General features: G+C 49.1%; 1 protein-coding gene across 1 annotated transcript in view; it reads right to left on the minus strand.

Annotated features, from left to right (window-relative positions):
• Nucleotides 1-267: 267 nt before the first annotated feature.
• The window catches only part of LOC311122901 (transmembrane anterior posterior transformation protein 1 homolog), a gene marked incomplete at its 3' end in the record, with an annotated part of 37,839 nt that continues 15,789 nt past the window's right edge, over nucleotides 268-22,317 (minus strand). The window contains exons 6-11 of the mRNA XM_084197206.1: nucleotides 20,725-20,834; nucleotides 14,877-14,936; nucleotides 14,706-14,774; nucleotides 5,307-5,383; nucleotides 2,505-2,674; nucleotides 268-536 (exon numbers count right to left, since the gene is read on the minus strand). Coding sequence (XP_084053332.1) covers nucleotides 268-536; nucleotides 2,505-2,674; nucleotides 5,307-5,383; nucleotides 14,706-14,774; nucleotides 14,877-14,936; nucleotides 20,725-20,834 — 755 coding nt within the window. The remainder of the gene's footprint in view (nucleotides 537-2,504; nucleotides 2,675-5,306; nucleotides 5,384-14,705; nucleotides 14,775-14,876; nucleotides 14,937-20,724; nucleotides 20,835-22,317) is intronic.

The following is a 22,317-nucleotide window of genomic DNA, read 5'->3' on the forward strand; positions in this document are numbered from 1 at the left end:
TCTTTAGAGGACAAACCAACCAGTCAGTTTGTGTTAAATTCATCATCCTCAGGGTGTCTTGTGCTTCTGAACGCTGTAAGGATCCTTCTATAGCCTCATGTAGCGTTACAACCCCCAACAGCTGATATACCAGCCGCGTTGTTAATAAATAAAATACCCAGAGTTCAGACTGCGAGTCCATCTGAGCGCGTTCCACGACCCCTGACCCCTGGCCAGTCTCTTGTTGCCATGGTATCAGCCAGTCAACTCTCTGTGTGTGTGTGTGTCTCAGTCGATGCGGTTTCCACAGATGGTGAAGCGGTCGATCTCCAATAAGTCTTTCTTGGGGGCGGGGTTTCTATGTTTAAGCCCCTCTCCTTCCTCTCCCGTTGCTGCGGAGATGTCCTTGTCGCCGTCCTCGTCGTCGGGTGTGGTCAGGAAGTGATCGTCTGATTGGCTGGTGGGCAGAGTGGAGGTGGAACTCTCTGGCAGGTGGTTGGTTGGCTGAATAGTGATTGACGCTGAAGACACGGCCCCCTCTTCTACGATTGGCACACCTTGGGGGTGGGGTTAGCAACCATTAGCATGGAGATTCTATTTTTCTAAACTTTATTTAAACAGTTCTGAACCACATGGAGGGGTGTAGAGTCAGAGAGGAGGAGGGGTTAGGGACAGAGCCACGGACAGAGAGAGAGCGGTAGGAGGAGGGGTTAGGGACAGAGCGACGGACAGAGAGAGAGCGGTAGGAGGAGGGGTTAGGGACAGAGCGACGGACAGAGAGAGAGCGGTAGTAGGAGGGGTTAGGGACAGAGCCACGGACAGAGAGAGAGCGGTAGTAGGAGGGGTTAGGGACAGAGCGACGGACAGAGAGAGAGCGGTAGTAGGAGGGGTTAGGGACAGAGCGACGGACAGAGAGAGAGCGGTAGTAGGAGGGGTTAGGGACAGAGCGACGGACAGAGAGAGAGCGGTAGTAGGAGGGGTTAGGGACAGAGCGACGGACAGAGAGAGAGCGGTAGTAGGAGGGGTTAGGGACAGAGCGACGGACAGAGAGAGAGCGGTAGTAGGAGGGGTTAGGGACAGAGCCACGGACAGAGAGAGAGCGGTAGTAGGAGGGGTTAGGAACAGAGCGACGGACAGAGAGAGAGCGGTAGTAGGAGGGGTTAGGGACAGAGCGACGGACAGAGAGAGAGCGGTAGTAGGAGGGGTTAGGGACAGAGCGACGGACAGAGAGAGAGCGGTAGTAGGAGGGGTTAGGGACAGAGCGACGGACAGAGAGCGGTAGTAGGAGGGGTTAGGGACAGAGCGACGGACAGAGAGAGAGCGGTAGGAGGAGGGGTTAGGGACAGAGCGACGGACAGAGAGAGAGCGGTAGTAGGAGGGGTTAGGGACAGAGCGACGGACAGAGAGAGAGCGGTAGTAGGAGGGGTTAGGGACAGAGCCACGGACAGAGAGAGAGCGGTAGTAGGAGGGGTTAGGGACAGAGCGACGGACAGAGAGAGAGCGGTAGTAGGTAGATATAAGGTGTGTTACCTGTCTGAAACCTGTCTTACCTACTACCTACTAAAACTACATACTGTGTACTCATCATACTACATACTATTTAGAACAGACTGATTAGTATAAATGTACGCAGTAAGCAACAAATATCAACATCCTACCCTCATCCATACTGAGAAGGCATCATCCATACTGAGAAGGCATCATCCATACTGAGAAGGCATCATCCATACTGAGAAGGCATCATCCATACTGAGAAGGCATCATCCATACTGAGAAGGCATCATCCATACTGAGAAGGCATCATCCATACTGAGAAGGCATCATCCATACTGAGAAGGCATCATCCAATGAGGGGGCGGTCTGTGTGTGTTTTACCTGAGGGGGCGGTCTGTGTGTGTTTTACCTGAGGGGGCGGTCTGTGTGTGTTTTACCTGAGGGGGCGGTCAGTGTGTGTTTTACCTGAGGGGGCGGTCTGTGTGTGTTTTACCTGAGGGGGCGGTCTGTGTGTGTTTTACCTGAGGGGGCGGTCTGTGTGTGTGTTTTACCTGAGGGGGTGGTCTGTGTGTGTTTTACCTGAGGGGGCGGTCTGTGTGTGTTTTACCTGAGGGGGCGGTCAGTGTGTGTTTTACCTGAGGGGGCGGTCTGTGTGTGTTACCTGAGGGGGCGGTCTGTGTGTGTTTTACCTGAGGGGGCGGTCTGTGTGTGTTACCTGAGGGGGCGGTCTGTGTGTGTGTGTTTTACCTGAGGGGGCGGTCTGTGTGTGTGTGTTTTACCTGAGGGGGCGGTCTGTGTGTGTTTTACCTGAGGGGGCGGTCTGTGTGTTTTACCTGAGGGGGCGGTCTGTGTGTGTTTTACCTGAGGAGGCGGTCTGTGTGTGTTTTACCTGAGGGGGCGGTCTGTGTGTTTTACCTGAGGGGGCGGTCTGTGTGTGTTTTACCTGAGGGGGCGGTCTGTGTGTGTTTTACCTGAGGGGGCGGTCTGTGTGCGTGTGTTTTACCTGAGGGGGTGGTCTGTGTGTGTTTTACCTGAGGGGGCGGTCTGTGTGTGTGTGGGTCTGTGCGCTCTAGAGTTGGAACGGCTGGAGGCAGCAGAGGGGGGAGACTGGAACAGCTTCTCCTCCATATTGGCTTCTTTAACGAACACACACGACGTCCCCAGCAACACGATACTGTTCAGTACCTTCAGAGAGATCATCCTACACACACACACACACACACACACAGACACACACACACACAGACACACACACACACACACAGACACACACACACACACACACAGACACACACACACACAGACACACACACACACACACACAGACACACACACACACACACACACACACAGTTAAAGATACCCTTTCGGGTGGTAAGGTAAGGTGATGCTGCACCTTAGAACCCATCATACCAGAGTGGTAAGGTGATGCTGCACCTTAGAACCCATCATACCAGAGTGGTAAGGTGATGCTGCACCTTAGAACCCATCATACCAGAGTGGTAAGGTGATGCTGCACCTTAGAACCCATCACACCAGAGTGGTAAGGTGATGCTGCACCTTAGAACCCATCACACCAGAGTGGTAAGGTGATGCTGCACCTTAGAACCCATCACACCAGAGTGGTAAGGTGATGCTGCACCTTAGAACCCATCACACCAGAGTGGTAAGGTGATGCTGCACCTTAGAACCCATCACACCAGAGTGGTAAGGTGATGCTGCACCTTAGAACCCATCACACCAGAGTGGTAAGGTGATGCTGCACCTTAGAACCCATCACACCAGAGTGGTAAGGTGATGCTGCACCTTAGAACCCATCACACCAGAGTGGTAAGGTGATGCTGCACCTTAGAACCCATCACACCAGAGTGGTAAGGTGATGCTGCACCTTAGAACCCATCATACCAGAGTGGTAAGGTGATGCTGCACCTTAGAACCCATCACACCAGAGTGGTAAGGTGATGCTGCACCTTAGAACCCATCACACCAGAGTGGTAAGGTGATGCTGCACCTTAGAACCCATCACACCAGAGTGGTAAGGTGATGCTGCACCTTAGAACCCATCATACCAGAGCTGGGTGATATGGACAGAAGTCATATCGCCATAAATTGACTCATTTTGCTCGATAACGATAAATACAAGATTATATTTGTATTTTTCTGTACAGTCATTGATGGCACCCTCATCTCAGTTACATTCTCCAGTTGGAAAGTCGGTTCATTTCCCCAATAGAGAGTTGGGAAACACCTTTTATACTCACAGAAAGCTAAGACTCCCCTCTCTTTGACAATAACAACATTAGTTGCTTTTTCCCACAATTACATTTTAAAACGTGTCTCAGCGGTCGTATGCTTGAACTTCTCAGAATGCATCTCTCCCTTCACTCCATGTGTGAGTGCTGGCCCATCCGATATGGGACTGTCGTTTAGACCCCTGGGGTCACTAGGGGGCCTTTTAAAATGGTGTCTTACCCCAGGTAGAAGAGAAGGTGTATTACCCCGGGTAGAAGAGCTTACCCCGGGTAGAAGAGAAGGCGTCTTACCCCGGGTAAAAGAGAAGGCGTCTTACCCCGGGTAGAAGAGAAGGCGTCTTACCCCGGGTAGAAGAGAAGGCGTCTTACCCCGGGTAGAAGAGAAGGCGTCTTACCCCGGGTAGAAGAGAAGGCGTCTTACCCCGGGTAGAAGAGAAGGCGTCTTACCCCGGGTAGAAGAGAAGGCGTCTTACCCCAGGTAGAAGAGAAGGCGTCTTAACCCGGGTAGAAGAGAAGGCGTCTTAACCCGGGTAGAAGAGAAGGCGTCTTACCCCGGGTCGAAGAGAAAGCGTCTTACCCCGGGTAGAAGGGAAGGCGTCTTACCCTGGGTAGAAGAGAAGGTGTCTACCCCGGGTAGAAGGGAAGGCGTCTTACCCCGGGTAGAAGGGAAGGCGTCTTACCCCGGGTAGAAGAGAAGGCGTCTACCCCGGGTAGAAGGGAAGGCGTCTTACCCCGGGTAGAAGGGAAGGCGTCTTACCCCGGGTAGAAGAGAAGGCGTCTTACCCCGGGTAGAAGGGAAGGCGTCTTACCCCAGGTAGAAGAGAAGGTGTCTACCCCGGGTAGAAGAGAAGGCATCGGGTAGAAGAGAAGGCGTCTTACCCCGGGTAGAAGAGAAGGCGTCTTACCCCAGGTAGAAGAGAAGGCGTCTTACCCCTTGTAGAAGAGAAGGTGTCTTACCCCAGGTAGAAGAGAAGGCGTCTTACCCCTTGTAGAAGAGAAGGTGTCTTACCCCAGGTAGAAGAGAAGGTGTCTTACCCCAGGTAGAAGAGAAGGCGTCTTACCCCTTGTAGAAGAGAAGGTGTCTTACCCCAGGTAGAAGAGAAGGCGTCTTACCCCTTGTAGAAGAGAAGGTGTCTTACCCCAGGTAGAAGAGAAGGCGTCTTACCCCTTGTAGAAGAGAAGGTGTCTTACCCCGGGTAGAAGAGAAGGCGTCTTACCCCTTGTAGAAGAGAAGGTGTCTTACCCCAGGTAGAAGAGAAGGCGTCTTACCCCTTGTAGAAGAGAAGGTGTCTTACCCCAGGTAGAAGAGAAGGCGTCTTACCCCTTGTAGAAGAGAAGGTGTCTTACCCCAGGTAGAAGAGAAGGTGTCTTACCCCAGGTAGAAGAGAAGGCGTCTTACCCCTTGTAGAAGAGAAGGTGTCTTACCCCAGGTAGAAGAGAAGGTGTCTTACCCCAGGTAGAAGAGAAGGTGTCTTACCCCAGGTAGAAGAGAAGGCGTCTTACCCCTTGTAGAAGAGAAGGTGTCTTACCCCAGGTAGAAGAGAAGGCGTCTTACCCCTTGTAGAAGAGAAGGTGTCTTACCCCAGGTAGAAGAGGAGAACACACATGAAGGAGAGAGATCCCTGGATCTTCACTGAGCTGGTCACAACCCTGATCAACTGAAACAGACACACACCAATATCAGCCAAATCAATAATAAACCTGTTCCCCCCTCCCATCTAAAATACACCAATATCAGCCAAATCAATAATAAACCTGTTCCCCCCATCTAAAATACACCAATATCAGCCAAATCAATAATAAACCTGTTCCCACCCCATCTATGTGAGTATTGACCTGTCCCCCTCCCACAGTGAGTTTTGACCTGTCCCCCTCCCACAGTGAGTATTGACCTGTCCCCCTCCCACAGTGAGGATTGACCTGTCCACCTCCCACAGTGAGGATTGACCTGTCCCCCTCCCACAGTGAGGATTGACCTGTCCCCCCCCCCTGTGAGTATTGACCTGTCCCCCCCCACAGTGAGTATTGACCTGTCCCCCTCCCACAGTGAGTTTTGACCTGTCCCCCTCCCACAGTGAGTATTGACCTGTCCCCCTCCCACAGTGAGTATTGACCTGCCCCCCTCCCACAGTGAGTATTGACCTGTCTCCCCCCCCCCACAGTGAGTATTGACCTGCCCCCCTCCCACAGTGAGTATTGACCTGTCCCCCTCCCACAGTGAGTATTGACCTGTCCCCCTCCCACAGTGAGTATTGAGTATTGACCTGTCTCCCCCCCCCCACAATGAGTATTGACCTGCCCCCCTCCCACAGTGAGTATTGACCTGTCCCCCTCCCACAGTGAGTATTGACCTGTCCCCCTCCCACAGTGAGTATTGACCTGTCTCCCCCCCCCACAGTGAGTATTGACCTGTCCCCCTCCCACAGTGAGTATTGACCTGTCCCCCTCCCACAGTGAGTATTGACCTGTCCCCCTCCCACAGTGAGTATTGACCTGTCCCCCTCCCACAGTGAGTATTGACCTGTCCCCCTCGCACAGTGAGTATTGACCTGTCCCCCTCCCACAGTGAGTATTGACCTGTCCCCCTCCCACAGTGAGTATTGACCTGTCCCCCTCCCACAGTGAGTATTGACCTGTCCCCCTCCCACAGTGAGTATTGACCTGTCCCCCTCCCACAGTGAGTATTAATAATAATAATAATAATAATATGCCATTTAGCAGACGCTTTTATCCAAAGCGACTTACAGTCATGCGTGCATAAATTTTTCGTGTATGGGTGGTCCCGTGGATCGAACCCACTACCTTGGCGTTACAAGCGCCGTGCTCTACCAGCTGAGCTACAGAGGACCACGTATTGACCTGTCCCCCTCCCACAGTGAGTATTGACCTGTCCCCCTCCCACAGTGAGTATTGACCTGTCCCCCTCCCACAGTGAGTATTGACCTGTCCCCCTCCCACAGTGAGTTTTGACCTGTCCCCCTCCCACAGTGAGTATTGACCTGTCCCCCTCCCACAGTGAGGATTGACCTGTCCCCCTCCCACAGTGAGGATTGACCTGTCCCCCTCCCACAGTGAGGATTGACCTGTCCCCCCCCCCTGTGAGTATTGACCTGTCCCCCCCCACAGTGAGTATTGACCTGTCCCCCTCCCACAGTGAGTTTTGACCTGTCCCCCTCCCACAGTGAGTATTGACCTGTCCCCCTCCCACAGTGAGTATTGACCTGTCCCCCTCCCACAGTGAGTATTGACCTGTCCCCCTCCCACAGTGAGTATTGACCTGTCCCCCTCCCACAGTGAGTATTGACCTGTCCCCCTCCCACAGTGAGTATTGATTGACCTGTCCCCCTCCCACAGTGAGTATTGATTAACCTGTCCCCCTCCCACAGTGAGTATTGATTGACCTGTCCCCCTCCCACAGTGAGTATTGACCTGTCCCCCTCCCACAGTGAGTATTGACCTGTCCCCCCCCCCACAGTGAGTATTGACCTGTCCCCCCCCCCACAGTGAGTATTGACCTGTCCCCCTCCCACAGTGAATATTGACCTGCCCCCCTCCCACAGTGAGTATTGACCTGTCCCCCTCCCACAGTGAGTATTGATTGACCTGTCCCCCTCCCACAGTGAGTATTGATTGACCTGTCCCCCTCCCACAGTGAGTATTGATTGACCTGAACCCCTCCCACAGTGAGTATTGACCTGTCCCCCTCCCACAGTGAGTATTGACCTGTCCCCCTCCCACAGTGAGTATTGACCTGTCCCCCTCCCACAGTGAGTATTGACCTGTCCCCCCCTGTGAGTATTGACCTGTCCCCCTCCCACAGTGAGTATTGACCTGTCCCCCTCCCACAGTGAGTATTGACCTGCCCCCCTCCCACAGTGAGTATTGACCTGTCCCCCTCCCACAGTGAGTATTGACCTGTCCCCCTCCCACAGTGAGTATTGACCTGTCCCCCTCCCACAGTGAGTATTGACCTGTCCCCCTCCCACAGTGAGTATTGACCTGTCCCCCTCCCACAGTGAGTATTGACCTGTCCCCCTCCCACAGTGAGTATTGACCTGTACCCCTCCCACAGTGAGTTTTGACCTGTCCCCCTCCCACAGTGAGTATTGACCTGTCCCCCTCCCACAGTGAGTATTGACCTGTCCCCCTCCCACAGTGAGTATTGACCTGTCCCCCTCCCACAGTGAGTATTGACCTGTCCCCCTCCCACAGTGAGTATTGACCTGTCCCCCTCCCACAGTGAGTATTGACCTGTTCCCCTCCCACAGTGAGTATTGACCTGTCCCCCTCCCACAGTGAGTATTGACCTGTCCCCCCCCCTGTGAGTATTGACCTGTCCCCCTCCCACAGTGAGTATTGACCTGTCCCCCTCCCACAGTGAGTATTGACCTGTCCCCCTCCCACAGTGAGTATTGACCTGTCCCCCCTCCCACAGTGACTATTGACCTGTCCCCCTCCCACAGTGAGTATTGACCTGTCCCCCTCCCACAGTGAGTATTGACCTGTCCCCCTCCCACAGTGAGTATTGACCTGTCCCCCTCCCACAGTGAGTATTGACCTGTCCCCCTCCCACAGTGAGTATTGACCTGTCCCCCTCCCACAGTGAGTATTGACCTGTCCCCCTCCCACAGTGAGTATTGACCTGTCCCCCTCCCACAGTGATTATTTACCTGTCCCCCTCCCACAGTGAGTATTGACCTGTCCCCCTCCCACAGTGAGTATTGACCTGTCCCCCTCCCACAGTGAGTATTGACCTGTCCCCCTCCCACAGTGAGTATTGACCTGTCCCCCCCCCCTGTGAGTATTGACCTGTCCCCCTCCCACAGTGAGTATTGACCTGTCCCCCTCCCACAGTGAGTATTGATTGACCTGTCCCCCTCCCACAGTGAGTATTGACCTGTCCCCCTCCCACAGTGAGTATTGACCTGTCCCCCTCCCACAGTGAGTATTGACCTGTCCCCCCCCCCACAGTGAGTATTGACCTGTCCCCCTCCCACAGTGAGTATTGACCTGTCCTCCTCCCACAGTGAGTATTGACCTGTCCTCCTCCCACAGTGAGTATTGACCTGTCCCCCTCCCACAGTGAGTATTGACCTGTCCTCCTCCCACAGTGAGTATTGACCTGTCCTCCTCCCACAGTGAGTATTGACCTGTCCCCCTCCCACAGTGAGGATTGACCTGTCCCCCCCCACAGTGAGTATTGACCTGTCCCCCTCCCACAGTGAGTATTGACCTGTCCTCCTCCCACAGTGAGTATTGACCTGTCCTCCTCCCACAGTGAGTATTGACCTGTCCCCCTCCCACAGTGAGTATTGACCTGTCCCCCTCCCACAGTGAGTATTGACCTGTCCCCCTCCCACAGTGAGTATTGACCTGTCCCCCTCCCACAGTGAGTATTGACCTGTCCCCCTCCCACAGTGAGTATTGACCTGTCCCCCTCCCACAGTGAGTATTGACCTGTCCCCCTCCCACAGTGAGTATTGACCTGTCCCCCCCCCCACAGTGAGTATTGACCTGTCCCCCCCCCCACAGTGAGTATTGACCTGTCCCCCTCCCACAGTGAATATTGACCTGCCCCCCTCCCACAGTGAGTATTGACCTGTCCCCCTCCCACAGTGAGTATTGATTGACCTGTCCCCCTCCCACAGTGAGTATTGATTGACCTGTCCCCCTCCCACAGTGAGTATTGATTGACCTGTCCCCCTCCCACAGTGAGTATTGACCTGTCCCCCTCCCACAGTGAGTATTGACCTGTCCCCCTCCCACAGTGAGTATTGACCTGTCCCCCTCCCACAGTGAGTATTGACCTGTCCCCCCCTGTGAGTATTGACCTGTCCCCCTCCCACAGTGAGTATTGACCTGTCCCCCTCCCACAGTGAGTATTGACCTGCCCCCCTCCCACAGTGAGTATTGACCTGTCCCCCTCCCACAGTGAGTATTGACCTGTCCCCCTCCCACAGTGAGTATTGACCTGTCCCCCTCCCACAGTGAGTATTGACCTGTCCCCCTCCCACAGTGAGTATTGACCTGTCCCCCTCCCACAGTGAGTATTGACCTGTCCCCCTCCCACAGTGAGTATTGACCTGTACCCCTCCCATAGTGAGTTTTGACCTGTCCCCCTCCCACAGTGAGTATTGACCTGTCCCCCTCCCACAGTGAGTATTGACCTGTCCCCCTCCCACAGTGAGTATTGACCTGTCCCCCTCCCACAGTGAGTATTGACCTGTCCCCCTCCCACAGTGAGTATTGACCTGTCCCCCTCCCACAGTGAGTATTGACCTGTTCCCCTCCCACAGTGAGTATTGACCTGTCCCCCTCCCACAGTGAGTATTGACCTGTCCCCCCCCCTGTGAGTATTGACCTGTCCCCCTCCCACAGTGAGTATTGACCTGTCCCCCTCCCACAGTGAGTATTGACCTGTCCCCCTCCCACAGTGAGTATTGACCTGTCCCCCCTCCCACAGTGACTATTGACCTGTCCCCCTCCCACAGTGAGTATTGACCTGTCCCCCTCCCACAGTGAGTATTGACCTGTCCCCCTCCCACAGTGAGTATTGACCTGTCCCCCTCCCACAGTGAGTATTGACCTGTCCCCCTCCCACAGTGAGTATTGACCTGTCCCCCTCCCACAGTGAGTATTGACCTGTCCCCCTCCCACAGTGAGTATTGACCTGTCCCCCTCCCACAGTGATTATTTACCTGTCCCCCTCCCACAGTGAGTATTGACCTGTCCCCCTCCCACAGTGAGTATTGACCTGTCCCCCTCCCACAGTGAGTATTGACCTGTCCCCCTCCCACAGTGAGTATTGACCTGTCCCCCCCCCCCTGTGAGTATTGACCTGTCCCCCTCCCACAGTGAGTATTGACCTGTCCCCCTCCCACAGTGAGTATTGATTGACCTGTCCCCCTCCCACAGTGAGTATTGACCTGTCCCCCTCCCACAGTGAGTATTGACCTGTCCCCCTCCCACAGTGAGTATTGACCTGTCCCCCCCCCCACAGTGAGTATTGACCTGTCCCCCTCCCACAGTGAGTATTGACCTGTCCTCCTCCCACAGTGAGTATTGACCTGTCCTCCTCCCACAGTGAGTATTGACCTGTCCCCCTCCCACAGTGAGTATTGACCTGTCCTCCTCCCACAGTGAGTATTGACCTGTCCTCCTCCCACAGTGAGTATTGACCTGTCCCCCTCCCACAGTGAGGATTGACCTGTCCCCCCCCCACAGTGAGTATTGACCTGTCCCCCTCCCACAGTGAGTATTGACCTGTCCTCCTCCCACAGTGAGTATTGACCTGTCCTCCTCCCACAGTGAGTATTGACCTGTCCCCCTCCCACAGTGAGTATTGACCTGTCCCCCTCCCACAGTGAGTATTGACCTGTCCCCCTCCCACAGTGAGTATTGACCTGTCCCCCTCCCACAGTGAGTATTGACCTGTCCCCCTCCCACAGTGAGTATTGACCTGTCCCCCTCCCACAGTGAGTATTGACCTGTCCCCCTCCCACAGTGAGTATTGACCTGTCCCCCTCCCACAGTGAGTATTGACCTGTCCCCCTCTCACAGTGAGTATTGACCTGTCCCCCTCCCACAGTGAGTATTGACCTGTCCCCCTCCCACAGTGAGTATTGACCTGTCCCCCTCCCACAGTGAGTATTGACCTGTCCCCCTCCCACAGTGAGTATTGACCTGTCCCCCTCCCACAGTGAGTATTGACCTGTCCCCCTCCCACAGTGAGTATTGACCTGTCCTCCTCCCACAGTGAGTATTGACCTGTCCTCCTCCCACAGTGAGTATTGACCTGTCCCCCTCCCACAGTGAGTATTGACCTGTCCCCCTCCCACAGTGAGTATTGACCTGTCCCCCTCCCACAGTGAGTATTGACCTGTCCCCCTCCCACAGTGAGTATTGACCTGTCCCCCTCCCACAGTGAGTATTGACCTGTCCCCCTCCCACAGTGAGTATTGACCTGTCCCCCCCCCCACAGTGAGTATTGACCTGTCCCCCTCCCACAGTGAGTATTGACCTGTCCTCCTCCCACAGTGAGTATTGACCTGTCCTCCTCCCACAGTGAGTATTGACCTGTCCCCCTCCCACAGTGAGTATTGACCTGTCCTCCTCCCACAGTGAGTATTGACCTGTCCTCCTCCCACAGTGAGTATTGACCTGTCCCCCTCCCACAGTGAGGATTGACCTGTCCCCCCCCCACAGTGAGTATTGACCTGTCCCCCTCCCACAGTGAGTATTGACCTGTCCTCCTCCCACAGTGAGTATTGACCTGTCCTCCTCCCACAGTGAGTATTGACCTGTCCCCCTCCCACAGTGAGTATTGACCTGTCCCCCTCCCACAGTGAGTATTGACCTGTCCCCCTCCCACAGTGAGTATTGACCTGTCCCCCTCCCACAGTGAGTATTGACCTGTCCTCCTCCCACAGTGAGTATTGACCTGTCCCCCTCCCACAGTGAGTATTGACCTGTCCCCCTCCCACAGTGAGTATTGACCTGTCCCCCTCCCACAGTGAGTATTGACCTGTCCCCCTCCCACAGTGAGTATTGACCTGTCCCCCTCCCACAGTGAGTTTTGATCTGTCCCCCTCCCACAGTGAGTATTGACCTGTACCCCTCCCACAGTGAGTATTGACCTGTCCCCCTCCCACAGTGAGTATTGACCTGTCCCCCTCCCACAGTGAGTATTGACCTGTCCCCCTCCCACAGTGAGTATTGACCTGTCCCCCTCCCACAGTGAGTATTGATCTGTCCCCCTCCCACAGTGAGTATTGACCTGTCCCCCTCCCACAGTGAGTATTGACCTGTCCCCCTCCCACAGTGAGTATTGACCTGTCCCCCTCCCACAGTGAGTATTGACCTGTCCCCCTCCCACAGTGAGTATTGACCTGTCCCCCCCCCCCCCTGTGAGTATTGACCTGTCCCCCTCCCACAGTGAGTATTGATTGACCTGTCCCCCTCCCACAGTGAGTATTGACCTGTCCCCCTCCCACAGTGAGTATTGACCTGTCCCCCTCCCACAGTGAGTATTGACCTGTCCCCCTCCCACAGTGAGTATTGACCTGCCCCCCTCCCACAGTGAGTATTGACCTGTCCCCCTCCCACAGTGAGTATTGACCTGTCCCCCTCCCACAGTGAGTATTGACCTGTCCCCCTCCCACAGTGAGTATTGACCTGTCCCCCTCCCACAGTGAGTATTGACCTGTCCCCCTCCCACAGTGAGTATTGACCTGTCCCCCTCCCACAGTGAGTATTGACCTGTCCCCCTCCCACAGTGAGTATTGACCTGTCCCCCTCCCACAGTGAGTATTGACCTGTCCCCCTCCCACAGTGAGTATTGACCTGTCCCCCTCCCACAGTGAGTATTGACCTGTCCCCCTCCCACAGTGAGTATTGACCTGTCCCCCCCCCTGTGAGTATTGGTTATTTAAATACTTGTTTCTTTCCATTTGAGAATTTTCAAATCCACAGCCCAAAACAAGTACTTTTATTTGAGTATTTGAATGGTTATTTGAAAAATCCAAATAGTTTAGCAATAGTATTTTAAAGTTTTTTCAAACACTTATTTCAAATACATGGGAGTGTATTTGAGTCAGAGGCCGAGTCTGAAATCTGTCTTACCTACTAAAACTACATACTGTGTACTCATCATACTACATACTATTTAGAAAGTACTGTTTAGTAGAAATGTATGCAGTAAGCAACAAATATCAACATCCTGCTTCCTCAAGTGTTCAGTGAATTCTACCAGATAAAGACCATTCTCTTCCTCAATAGTGTTCAGTGAATTCTACTAGATAAAGACCATTCTCTTCCTCAATAGTGTTCAGTGAATTCTACTAGATAAAGACCATTCTCTTCCTCAATAGTGTTCAGTGAATTCTACTAGATAAAGACCATTCTCTTCCTCAATAGTGTTCAGTGAATTCTACTAGATAAAGACCATTCTCTTCCTCAATAGTGTTCAGTGAATTCTACTAGATAAAGACCATTCTCTTCCTCAATAGTGTTCAGTGAATTCTACTAGATAAAGACCGTTCTCTTCCTCAATAGTGTTCAGTGAATTCTACTAGATAAAGACCATTCTCTTCCACAATAGTGTTCAGTGAATTCTACTAGATAAAGACCATTCTCTTCCTCAATAGTGTTCAGTGAATTCTACTAGATAAAGACCATTCTCTTCCTCAATAGTGTTCAGTGAATTCTACTAGATAAAGACCATTCTCTTCCTCAATAGTGTTCAGTGAATTCTACTAGATAAAGACTGTTCTCTTCCTCAATAGTGTTCAGTGAATTCTACTAGATAAAGACCATTCTCTTCCTCAATAGTGTTCAGTGAATTCTACTAGATAAAGACCGTTCTCTTCCTCAATAGTGTTCAGTGAATTCTACTAGATAAAGACCATTCTCTTCCTCAATAGTGTTCAGTGAATTCTACTAGATAAAGACCGTTTTCTTCCTCAATAGTGTTCAGTGAATTCTACTAGATAAAGACCGTTCTCTTCCTCAATAGTGTTCAGTGAATTCCACTAGATAAAGACCATTCTCTTCCTCAATAGTGTTCAGTGAATTCCACTAGATAAAGACCATTCTCTTCCTCAATAGTGTTAAGTGAATTCTATTAGATGAGAAACTGAAATGAGGATGACATCCTGGCATTTAAAGTACACTTGATCTTTCGAAATTCGTTCTATTTTCGCATACTCAAACGGCCTACTATTTACGATACAAGTATGAGTATTGGGACACAGCCAGTGTATTTGAGATTAAATACATTCCGAGCGTATTTCAAAATACATTCCAATATTCAACTACTTATTTTTTCAAATAAAAAGGTAAATCTGAATACTTATTTTGAAATGAATTGAAAAGTAATTTAAATACCTGAAATAGTACTTGAACCCAGGTCTGCACACACACACACACACACACACACACACACACACACACACACACACACACACCCAGTCAGTCTCTTACCAGCAGTGCTAAAGGCAGTGGTATGAAGCCCATTCTCCTGGAGACTGCGTCGCTGTAGTCTGTATAGGCCTGGTAAGCAACACCATTATAATAATAATGACTCCGTCAATAACAACTAATCAACTAATCAACACAATCTATTCATCATCAAGATACATTTTTAAAGCTCACGTTTTTCTGTCTGCTGCTGACGAGGTCAAAGGCCAGGCTGGCTCGGTACTCTCCGTACACCTGATGACATAGTTAGATGTTTCATACAGATTAACTCTAATATATATTGGCACCCCTTGATGACATAGTTAGATGTTTCATACAGATTAACTCTAATATATATTGGCACCCCTTGATGACATAGTTAGATGTTTTATACAGATTAACTCTAATATATATTGGCACCCCTTGATGACATAGTTAGATGTTTTATACAGATTAACTCTAATATATATTGGCACCCCTTGATGACATAGTTAGATGTTTTATACAGATTAACTCTAATATATATTGGCACCCCTTGATGACATAGTTAGATGTTTTATACAGATTAACTCTAATATATATTGGCACCCCTTGATGACATAGTTAGATGTTTCATACAGATTAACTCTAATATATATTGGCACCCCTTGATGACATAGTTAGATGTTTTATACAGATTAACTCTAATATATATTGGCACCCCTTGATGACATAGTTAGATGTTTCATACAGATTAACTCTAATATATATTGGCACCCCTTGATGACATAGTTAGATGTTTCATACAGATTAACTCTAATATATATTGGCACCCCTTGATGACATAGTTAGATGTTTTATACAGATTAACTCTAATATATTGGCACCCCTTGATGACATAGATGTTTTATACAGATTAACTCTAATATATTGGCACCCCTTGATGACATAGTTAGATGTTTCATACAGATTAACTCTAATATATTGGCACCCCTTGATGACATAGATGTTTTATACAGATTAACTCTAATATATTGGCACCCCTTGATGACATAGTTAGATGTTTCATACAGATTAACTCTAATATATTGGCACCCCTTGATGACATAGATGTTTTATACAGATTAACTCTAATACACTGCTCAAAAAAATAAAGGGAACACTTAAACAACACAATGTAACTCCAAGTCAATCACACTTCTGTGAAATCAAACTGTCCACTTAGGAAGCAACACTGATTGACAATACTTTTCACATGCTGTTGTGCAAATGGAATAGACAACAGGTGGAAATTATAGGCAATTAGCAAGACACCCCCAATAAAGGACTGGTTCTGCAGGTGGTGACCACAGACCACTTCTCAGTTCCTATGCTTCCTGGCTGATGTTTTGGTCACTTTTGAATGCTGGCGGTGCTTTCACTCTAGTGGTAGCATGAGACGGAGCCTACAACCCACACAAGTGGCTCAGGTAGTGCAGCTCATCCAGGATGGCACATTAATGCGAGCTGTGGCAAGAAGGTTTGCTGTGTCTGTCAGCGTAGTGTCCAGAGCATGGAGGCGCTACCAGGAGACAGGCCAGTACATCAGGAGACGTGGAGGAGGCCGTAGGAGGGCAACAACCCAGCAGCAGGACTGCTACCTCCGCCTTTGTGTAAGGAGGAGCAGGAGGAGCACTGCCAGAGCCCTGCAAAATGACCTCCAGCAGGCCACAAATGTGCATGTGTCTGCTCAAACGGTCAGAAACAGACTCCATGAGGGTGGTATGAGAGCCCGACATCCACAGGTGGGGGTTGTGCTTACAGCCCAACACCGTGCAGGACGTTTGGCATTTGCCAGAGAACACCAAGATTGGCAAATTCGCCACTGGCGCCCTGTGCTCTTCACAGATGAAAGCAGGTTCACACTGAGCACGTGACAGACGTGACAGAGTCTGGAGACGCTGTGGAGAACGTTCTGCTGCCTGCAACATCCTCCAGCATGACCGGTTTGGCGGTGGGTCAGTCATGGTGTGGGGTGGCATTTCTTTGGGGGGCCGCACAGCCCTCCATGTGCTCGCCAGAGGTAGCCTGACTGCCATTAGGTACCGAGATGAGATCCTCAGACCCCTTGTGAGACCATATGCTGGTGCGGTTGGCCCTGGGTTCCTCCTAATGCAAGACAATGCTAGACCTCATGTGGCTGGAGTGTGTCAGCAGTTCCTGCAAGAGGAAGGCATTGATGCTATGGACTGGCCCGCCCGTTCCCCAGACCTGAATCCAATTGAGCACATCTGGGACATCATGTCTCGCTCCATCCACCAACGCCACGTTGCACCACAGACTGTCCAGGAGTTGGCGGATGCTTTAGTCCAGGTCTGGGAGGAGATCCCTCAGGAGACCATCCGCCACCTCATCAGGAGCATGCCCAGGCGTTGTAGGGAGGTCATACAGGCATGTGGAGGCCACACACACTACTGAGCCTCATAAGGACATTACATCAAAGTTGGATCAGCCTGTAGTGTGGTTTTCCACTTTAATTTTGAGTGTGACTCCAAATCCAGACCTCCATGGGTTGATAAATGGGTGGTCCTCTGTAGCTCAGCTGGTAGAGCACGGCGCTTGTAACGCCAAGGTAGTGGGTTCGATCCCCGGGACCACCCATACACAAAAAATAATGTATGCACGCACGACTGTAAGTCGCTTTGGATAAAAGCGTCTGCTAAATGGCATATTATTATTTATATTATATTATTATAAATTTGATTTCCATTGATAATTTTTGTGTGATTTTGTTGTCAGCACATTCAACTATGTAAAGAAAAAAGTATTTAATAAGATTATTTCATTCATTCAGATCTAGGATGTGTTATTTTAGTGTTCCCTTAATTTTTTTGAGCAGTGTATATTGGCACCCTTGATGACATACTGTGCATTCGGAAAGTATTCAGACCCTTTGACTTTTTCAACATTTTGTTACGTTACAGCCTTATTCTAAAATGGATTGTTTTTTCCCCCCCTCATCAATCTACACACAATTCCGACAAACTGAAATAACAAATTTTACATAAGTATTCAGACGCTTTACTCAGTACTTTGTTGAAGCACCTTTGGCAGCGATTACAGCCTTGAGTCTTCTTGGGTATGACACTACAAGCTTGGCACACCTGTATTTGGGGAGCTTCTCCCATTCTTCTCTGCAGATCCTCTCAAGCTCTGTCAGGTTGGATGGGGAGTGTCGCTGCACAGCTATTTTCCGGTCTCTCCAGAGATGTTTGATCGGGTTCAAGTCCGGGCTCTGACTGGGCCACAAAGGACATTGAGACTTGTCCCGAAGCCACTCCTGCGTTGCCCTGGCTGTGTGCTTAGAGTCATTGTCCTGTTGGAAGGTGAACCTTCACCCCAGTCTGAGGTCCAGGTTTTCATCAAGGATCTCTCTGTACTTTGCTCCGTTCATCTTTCCCTCGATCCTGAATAGTCTCCCAGTCCCTGCCGCTGAAAAACATCCCCAGAGCATGATGCTGCTACCACCATGCTTCACCGTAGGGATGGTGCCAGGTTTCCTCCAGACGTGATGCTTGGCATTCAGGCCAAAGAGTTCAATCTTGGTTTCATCAGACCAGAGAATCTTGTTTCTCATGGTCTGAGAGTCCTTTAGGTGCCTTTTGGCAAACTCCAAGCGGGCTGTCATGTGCCTTTTACTGAGGAGTGGCTTCCGTCTGGCCACTCTACCATAAAGGCCTGATTGGTGGAGTGCTGCAGAGATGGTTGTCCTTCTGGAAGGTTCTCCCATCTCCACAGAGGAACTCTGGGGCTCTGTCAGAGTGACCATCGGGTTCTTGGTCACCTCCCTGACCAAGTCCCTTCTCCCCCGATTGCTCAGTTTGGCCGGGCGGCCAGCTCTAGGAAGAGTCTTGGTGGTTCCAAACTTCTTCCATTTAAGAATGATGGAGGCCACTGTGTTCTTGGGGACCTTCAATGCTGCAGAAATGTTTTGGTACCCTTCCCCAGATCTGTTCCTCGACACAATCCTGTCTCGGAGCTCTACGGACAATTCCTTCGACCTCTTGGCTTGGTTTTTGCTCTGACATTCACTGTCAACTGTGGGACCTTATATAGACAGGTGTGTGCCTTTCCAAATCATGTCCAATCAATTGAATTTACCACAGGTGGACTCCAATCAAGTTGTAGAAACATCTCAAGGATGATCAATGGAAACAGGATGCACCTGAGCTCAATTTCGAGTCTCATAGCAAAGGGTCTGAATACTTATGTAAATAAGGTATTTGTTTTTATTTTTAATAAATTTGCAAACATATATAAAAACCTGTTTTCGCTTTGTCATTATGGGGTATCGTGTCTAGATTGATGAGGACATATTTTTTATTGAATCAACTTTAGAATAAGGCTGTAACGTAACAAAATGTGGAAAAAGTGAAGGGGTCTGAATACTTTCCGAATGCACAGTAGTTAGATGTGGTATATAGATTAACTCTAATATTTTGGCACCCTTGATGACGTCGATGGAGCACAATGTTCTGTTTATTTTAAAATTGGTTGAATGTCTATTTATACCCTGTAAACACCAGCAAATCAAAACTGGTTGAATGTCTATTTATACCCTGTAAACACCAGCAAATCAAAACTGGTTGAATGTCTATTTATACCCTGTAAACACCAGCAAATCAAAACTGGTTGAATGTCTATTTATACCCTGTAAACACCAGCAAATCAAAACTGGTTGAATGTCTATTTATACCCTGTAAACACCAGCAAATCAAAACTGGTTGAATGTCTATTTATACCCTGTAAACACCAGCAAATCAAAACTGGTTTAATGTCTATTTATACCCTGTAAACACCAGCAAATCAAAACTGGTTGAATGTCTATTTATACCCTGTAAACACCAGCAAATCAAAACTGGTTTAATGTCTATTTATACCCTGTAGTTGTAAGCATCTGCAACTTACCTCAGGTGAGATAAATTACACAGGAAATTAGAATCACCTGCCTTCAACCAAATTATTTGGAATAATTCAGTCCAGGTCATTTAATTTTTACTTTGAAGTGAAAAATCTAAAATTTCAGTTAGGAAACCAAACTTTTTTTCAATTCCAACTTATTTTAGAAGGAATAGTGAATCATGCAAAAGGTGCCAATACATTTGACCTCATCTGTAGAGTGACACTCAACAACATTGTATCTGGACAGTAAAGCTGCATTTCTTTCAGCTGGGCTCTTTACTCCACCATTTTGGATGTATCTGGACAGTAAAGCTGCATTTCTTTCAGCTGGGCTCTTTACTCCACCATTTTGGATGTATCTGGACAGTAAAGCTGCATTTCTTTCAGCTGGGCTCTTTACTCCACCATTTTGGATGTATCTGGACAGTAAAGCTGCATTTCTTTCAGCTGGGCTCTTTACTCCACCATTTTGGATGTATCTGGACAGTAAAGCTGCATTTCTTTCAGCTGGGCTCTTTACTCCACCATTTTGGATGTATTTGGACAGTAAAGCTGCATTTCTTTCAGCTGGGCTCTTTACTCCACCATTTTGGATGTATCTGGACAGTAAAGCTGCATTTCTTTCAGCTGGGCTCTTTCCTCCACCATTTTGGATGTATCTGGACAGTAAAGCTGCATTTCTTTCAGCTGGGCTCTTTACTCCACCATTTTGGATGTATCTGGACAGTAAAGCTGCATTTCTTTCAGCTGGGCTCTTTACTCCACCATTTTGGATGTATCTGGACAGTAAAGCTGCATTTCTTTCAGCTGGGCTCTTTCCTCCCCCATTTTGGATGTATCTGGACAGTAAAGCTGCATTTCCTTCAGCTGGGCTCTTTCCTCCACCATTTTGGATGTATCTGGACAGTAAAGCTGCATTTCTTTCAGCTGGGCTCTTTACTCCACCATTTTGGATGCATCTGGACAGTAAAGCTGCATTTCTTTCAGCTGGGCTCTTTACTCCACCATTTTGGATTTGAGATCAAATGTTTCATATCAGGAGACAGCACAGAATATCAGCTTTATTTCAGGCTGTTTTCCTACATACCCCAAGAGACACACACAAACACACACCCTCTCTTACGTCTGCAGTGATGTCGTTAAACTTGGTGATGAAGGCGTGCTTGACGACATCCACGGTAACCTCAGATGCTATCACCATGACGACGTCAGGAAACAGCACCCACAGGTGATCTGTCATTAAAAATCAATAATATTAACCAATCAGTATGTTATCAATACATCACTCATCAATAATGAAATCAGTACATTAACAATACAACACTAATCAATCATATTAACCGATCAGTATGTTATCAATACATCACTAATCAATAATGAAATCAGTACATTAACAATACAACACTAATCAATCATATTAACCGATCAGCATGTTATCAATACATCACTAATCAATAATGAAATCAGTACATTAACAATACAACACTAATCAATCATATTAACCGATCAGTACGTTATCAATACATTACTAATCAATAATGAAATCAGTACATTAACAATACAACACTAATCAATCATAATAACCAATCAGGAAATTATCAATACTATATTAATACAGACACCCAGCTGATACGGGTCCATAATGCTGCATAATCTGCTTGTAAAACCGTCTCTAAAGTGCACAAAATGGTCTAGGATTCTCCTCTATTCAACACTGGCCATGTAATTATGACAAAGTGAAAAAATATTACAATAGCCTAATTGACAAGTAACTCCTATGCTGAATATTTTAGCATTCCAATAGATCAACATCGTAGTTAGCTACCTCGCCCACCTTAGCCATGTTAATAGATCAACATCGTAGTTAGCTACCTCGCCCACCTTAGCCATTCCAATAGATCAACATCGTGGTTAGCTACCTCGCCCACCTTAGCCATTCCAATAGATCAACATCGTAGTTAGCTACCTCGCCCACCTTAGCCATGTTAATAGATCAACATCGTGGTTAGCTACCTCGCCCACCTTAGCCATTCCAATAGATCAACATCGTGGTTAGCTACCTCGCCCACCTTAGCCATTCCAATAGATCAACATCGTAGTTAGCTACCTCGCCCACCTTAGCCATGTTAATAGATCAACATCGTAGTTAGCTACCTCGCCCACCTTAGCCATGTTAATAGATCAACATCGTAGTTAGCTACCTCGCCCACCTTAGCCATTCCAATAGATCAACATCGTGGTTAGCTACCTCGCCCACCTTAGCCATTCCAATAGATCAACATCGTGGTTAGCTACCTCGCCCACCTTAGCCATTCCAATAGATCAACATCGTAGTTAGCTACCTCGCCCTCCTTAGCCATTCCAATAGATCAACATCGTAGTTAGCTACCTCGCCCACCTTAGCCATTCCAATAGATCAACATCGTAGTTAGCTACCTCGCCCACCTTAGCCATGTTAATAGATCAACATCGTAGTTAGCTACCTCGCCCACCTTAGCCATTCCAATAGATCAACATCGTAGTTAGCTACCTCGCCCACCTTAGCCATGTTAATAGATCAACATCGTAGTTAGCTACCTCGCCCACCTTAGCCATTCCAATAGATCAACATCGTAGTTAGCTACCTTGCCCTCCTTAGCCATTTGATCCCTGGTTCATTGAATGAGGAAATTATTTTAGAAAGTATTTGGTTGTAATTGTAATGTTGCAGGATGGC

This window comes from Coregonus lavaretus (genome assembly GCF_964263955.1).
Source record: "Coregonus lavaretus genome assembly, contig: HAP1_SCAFFOLD_1953, whole genome shotgun sequence".
NCBI classification, from domain to species: domain Eukaryota; kingdom Metazoa; phylum Chordata; class Actinopteri; order Salmoniformes; family Salmonidae; genus Coregonus; species Coregonus lavaretus.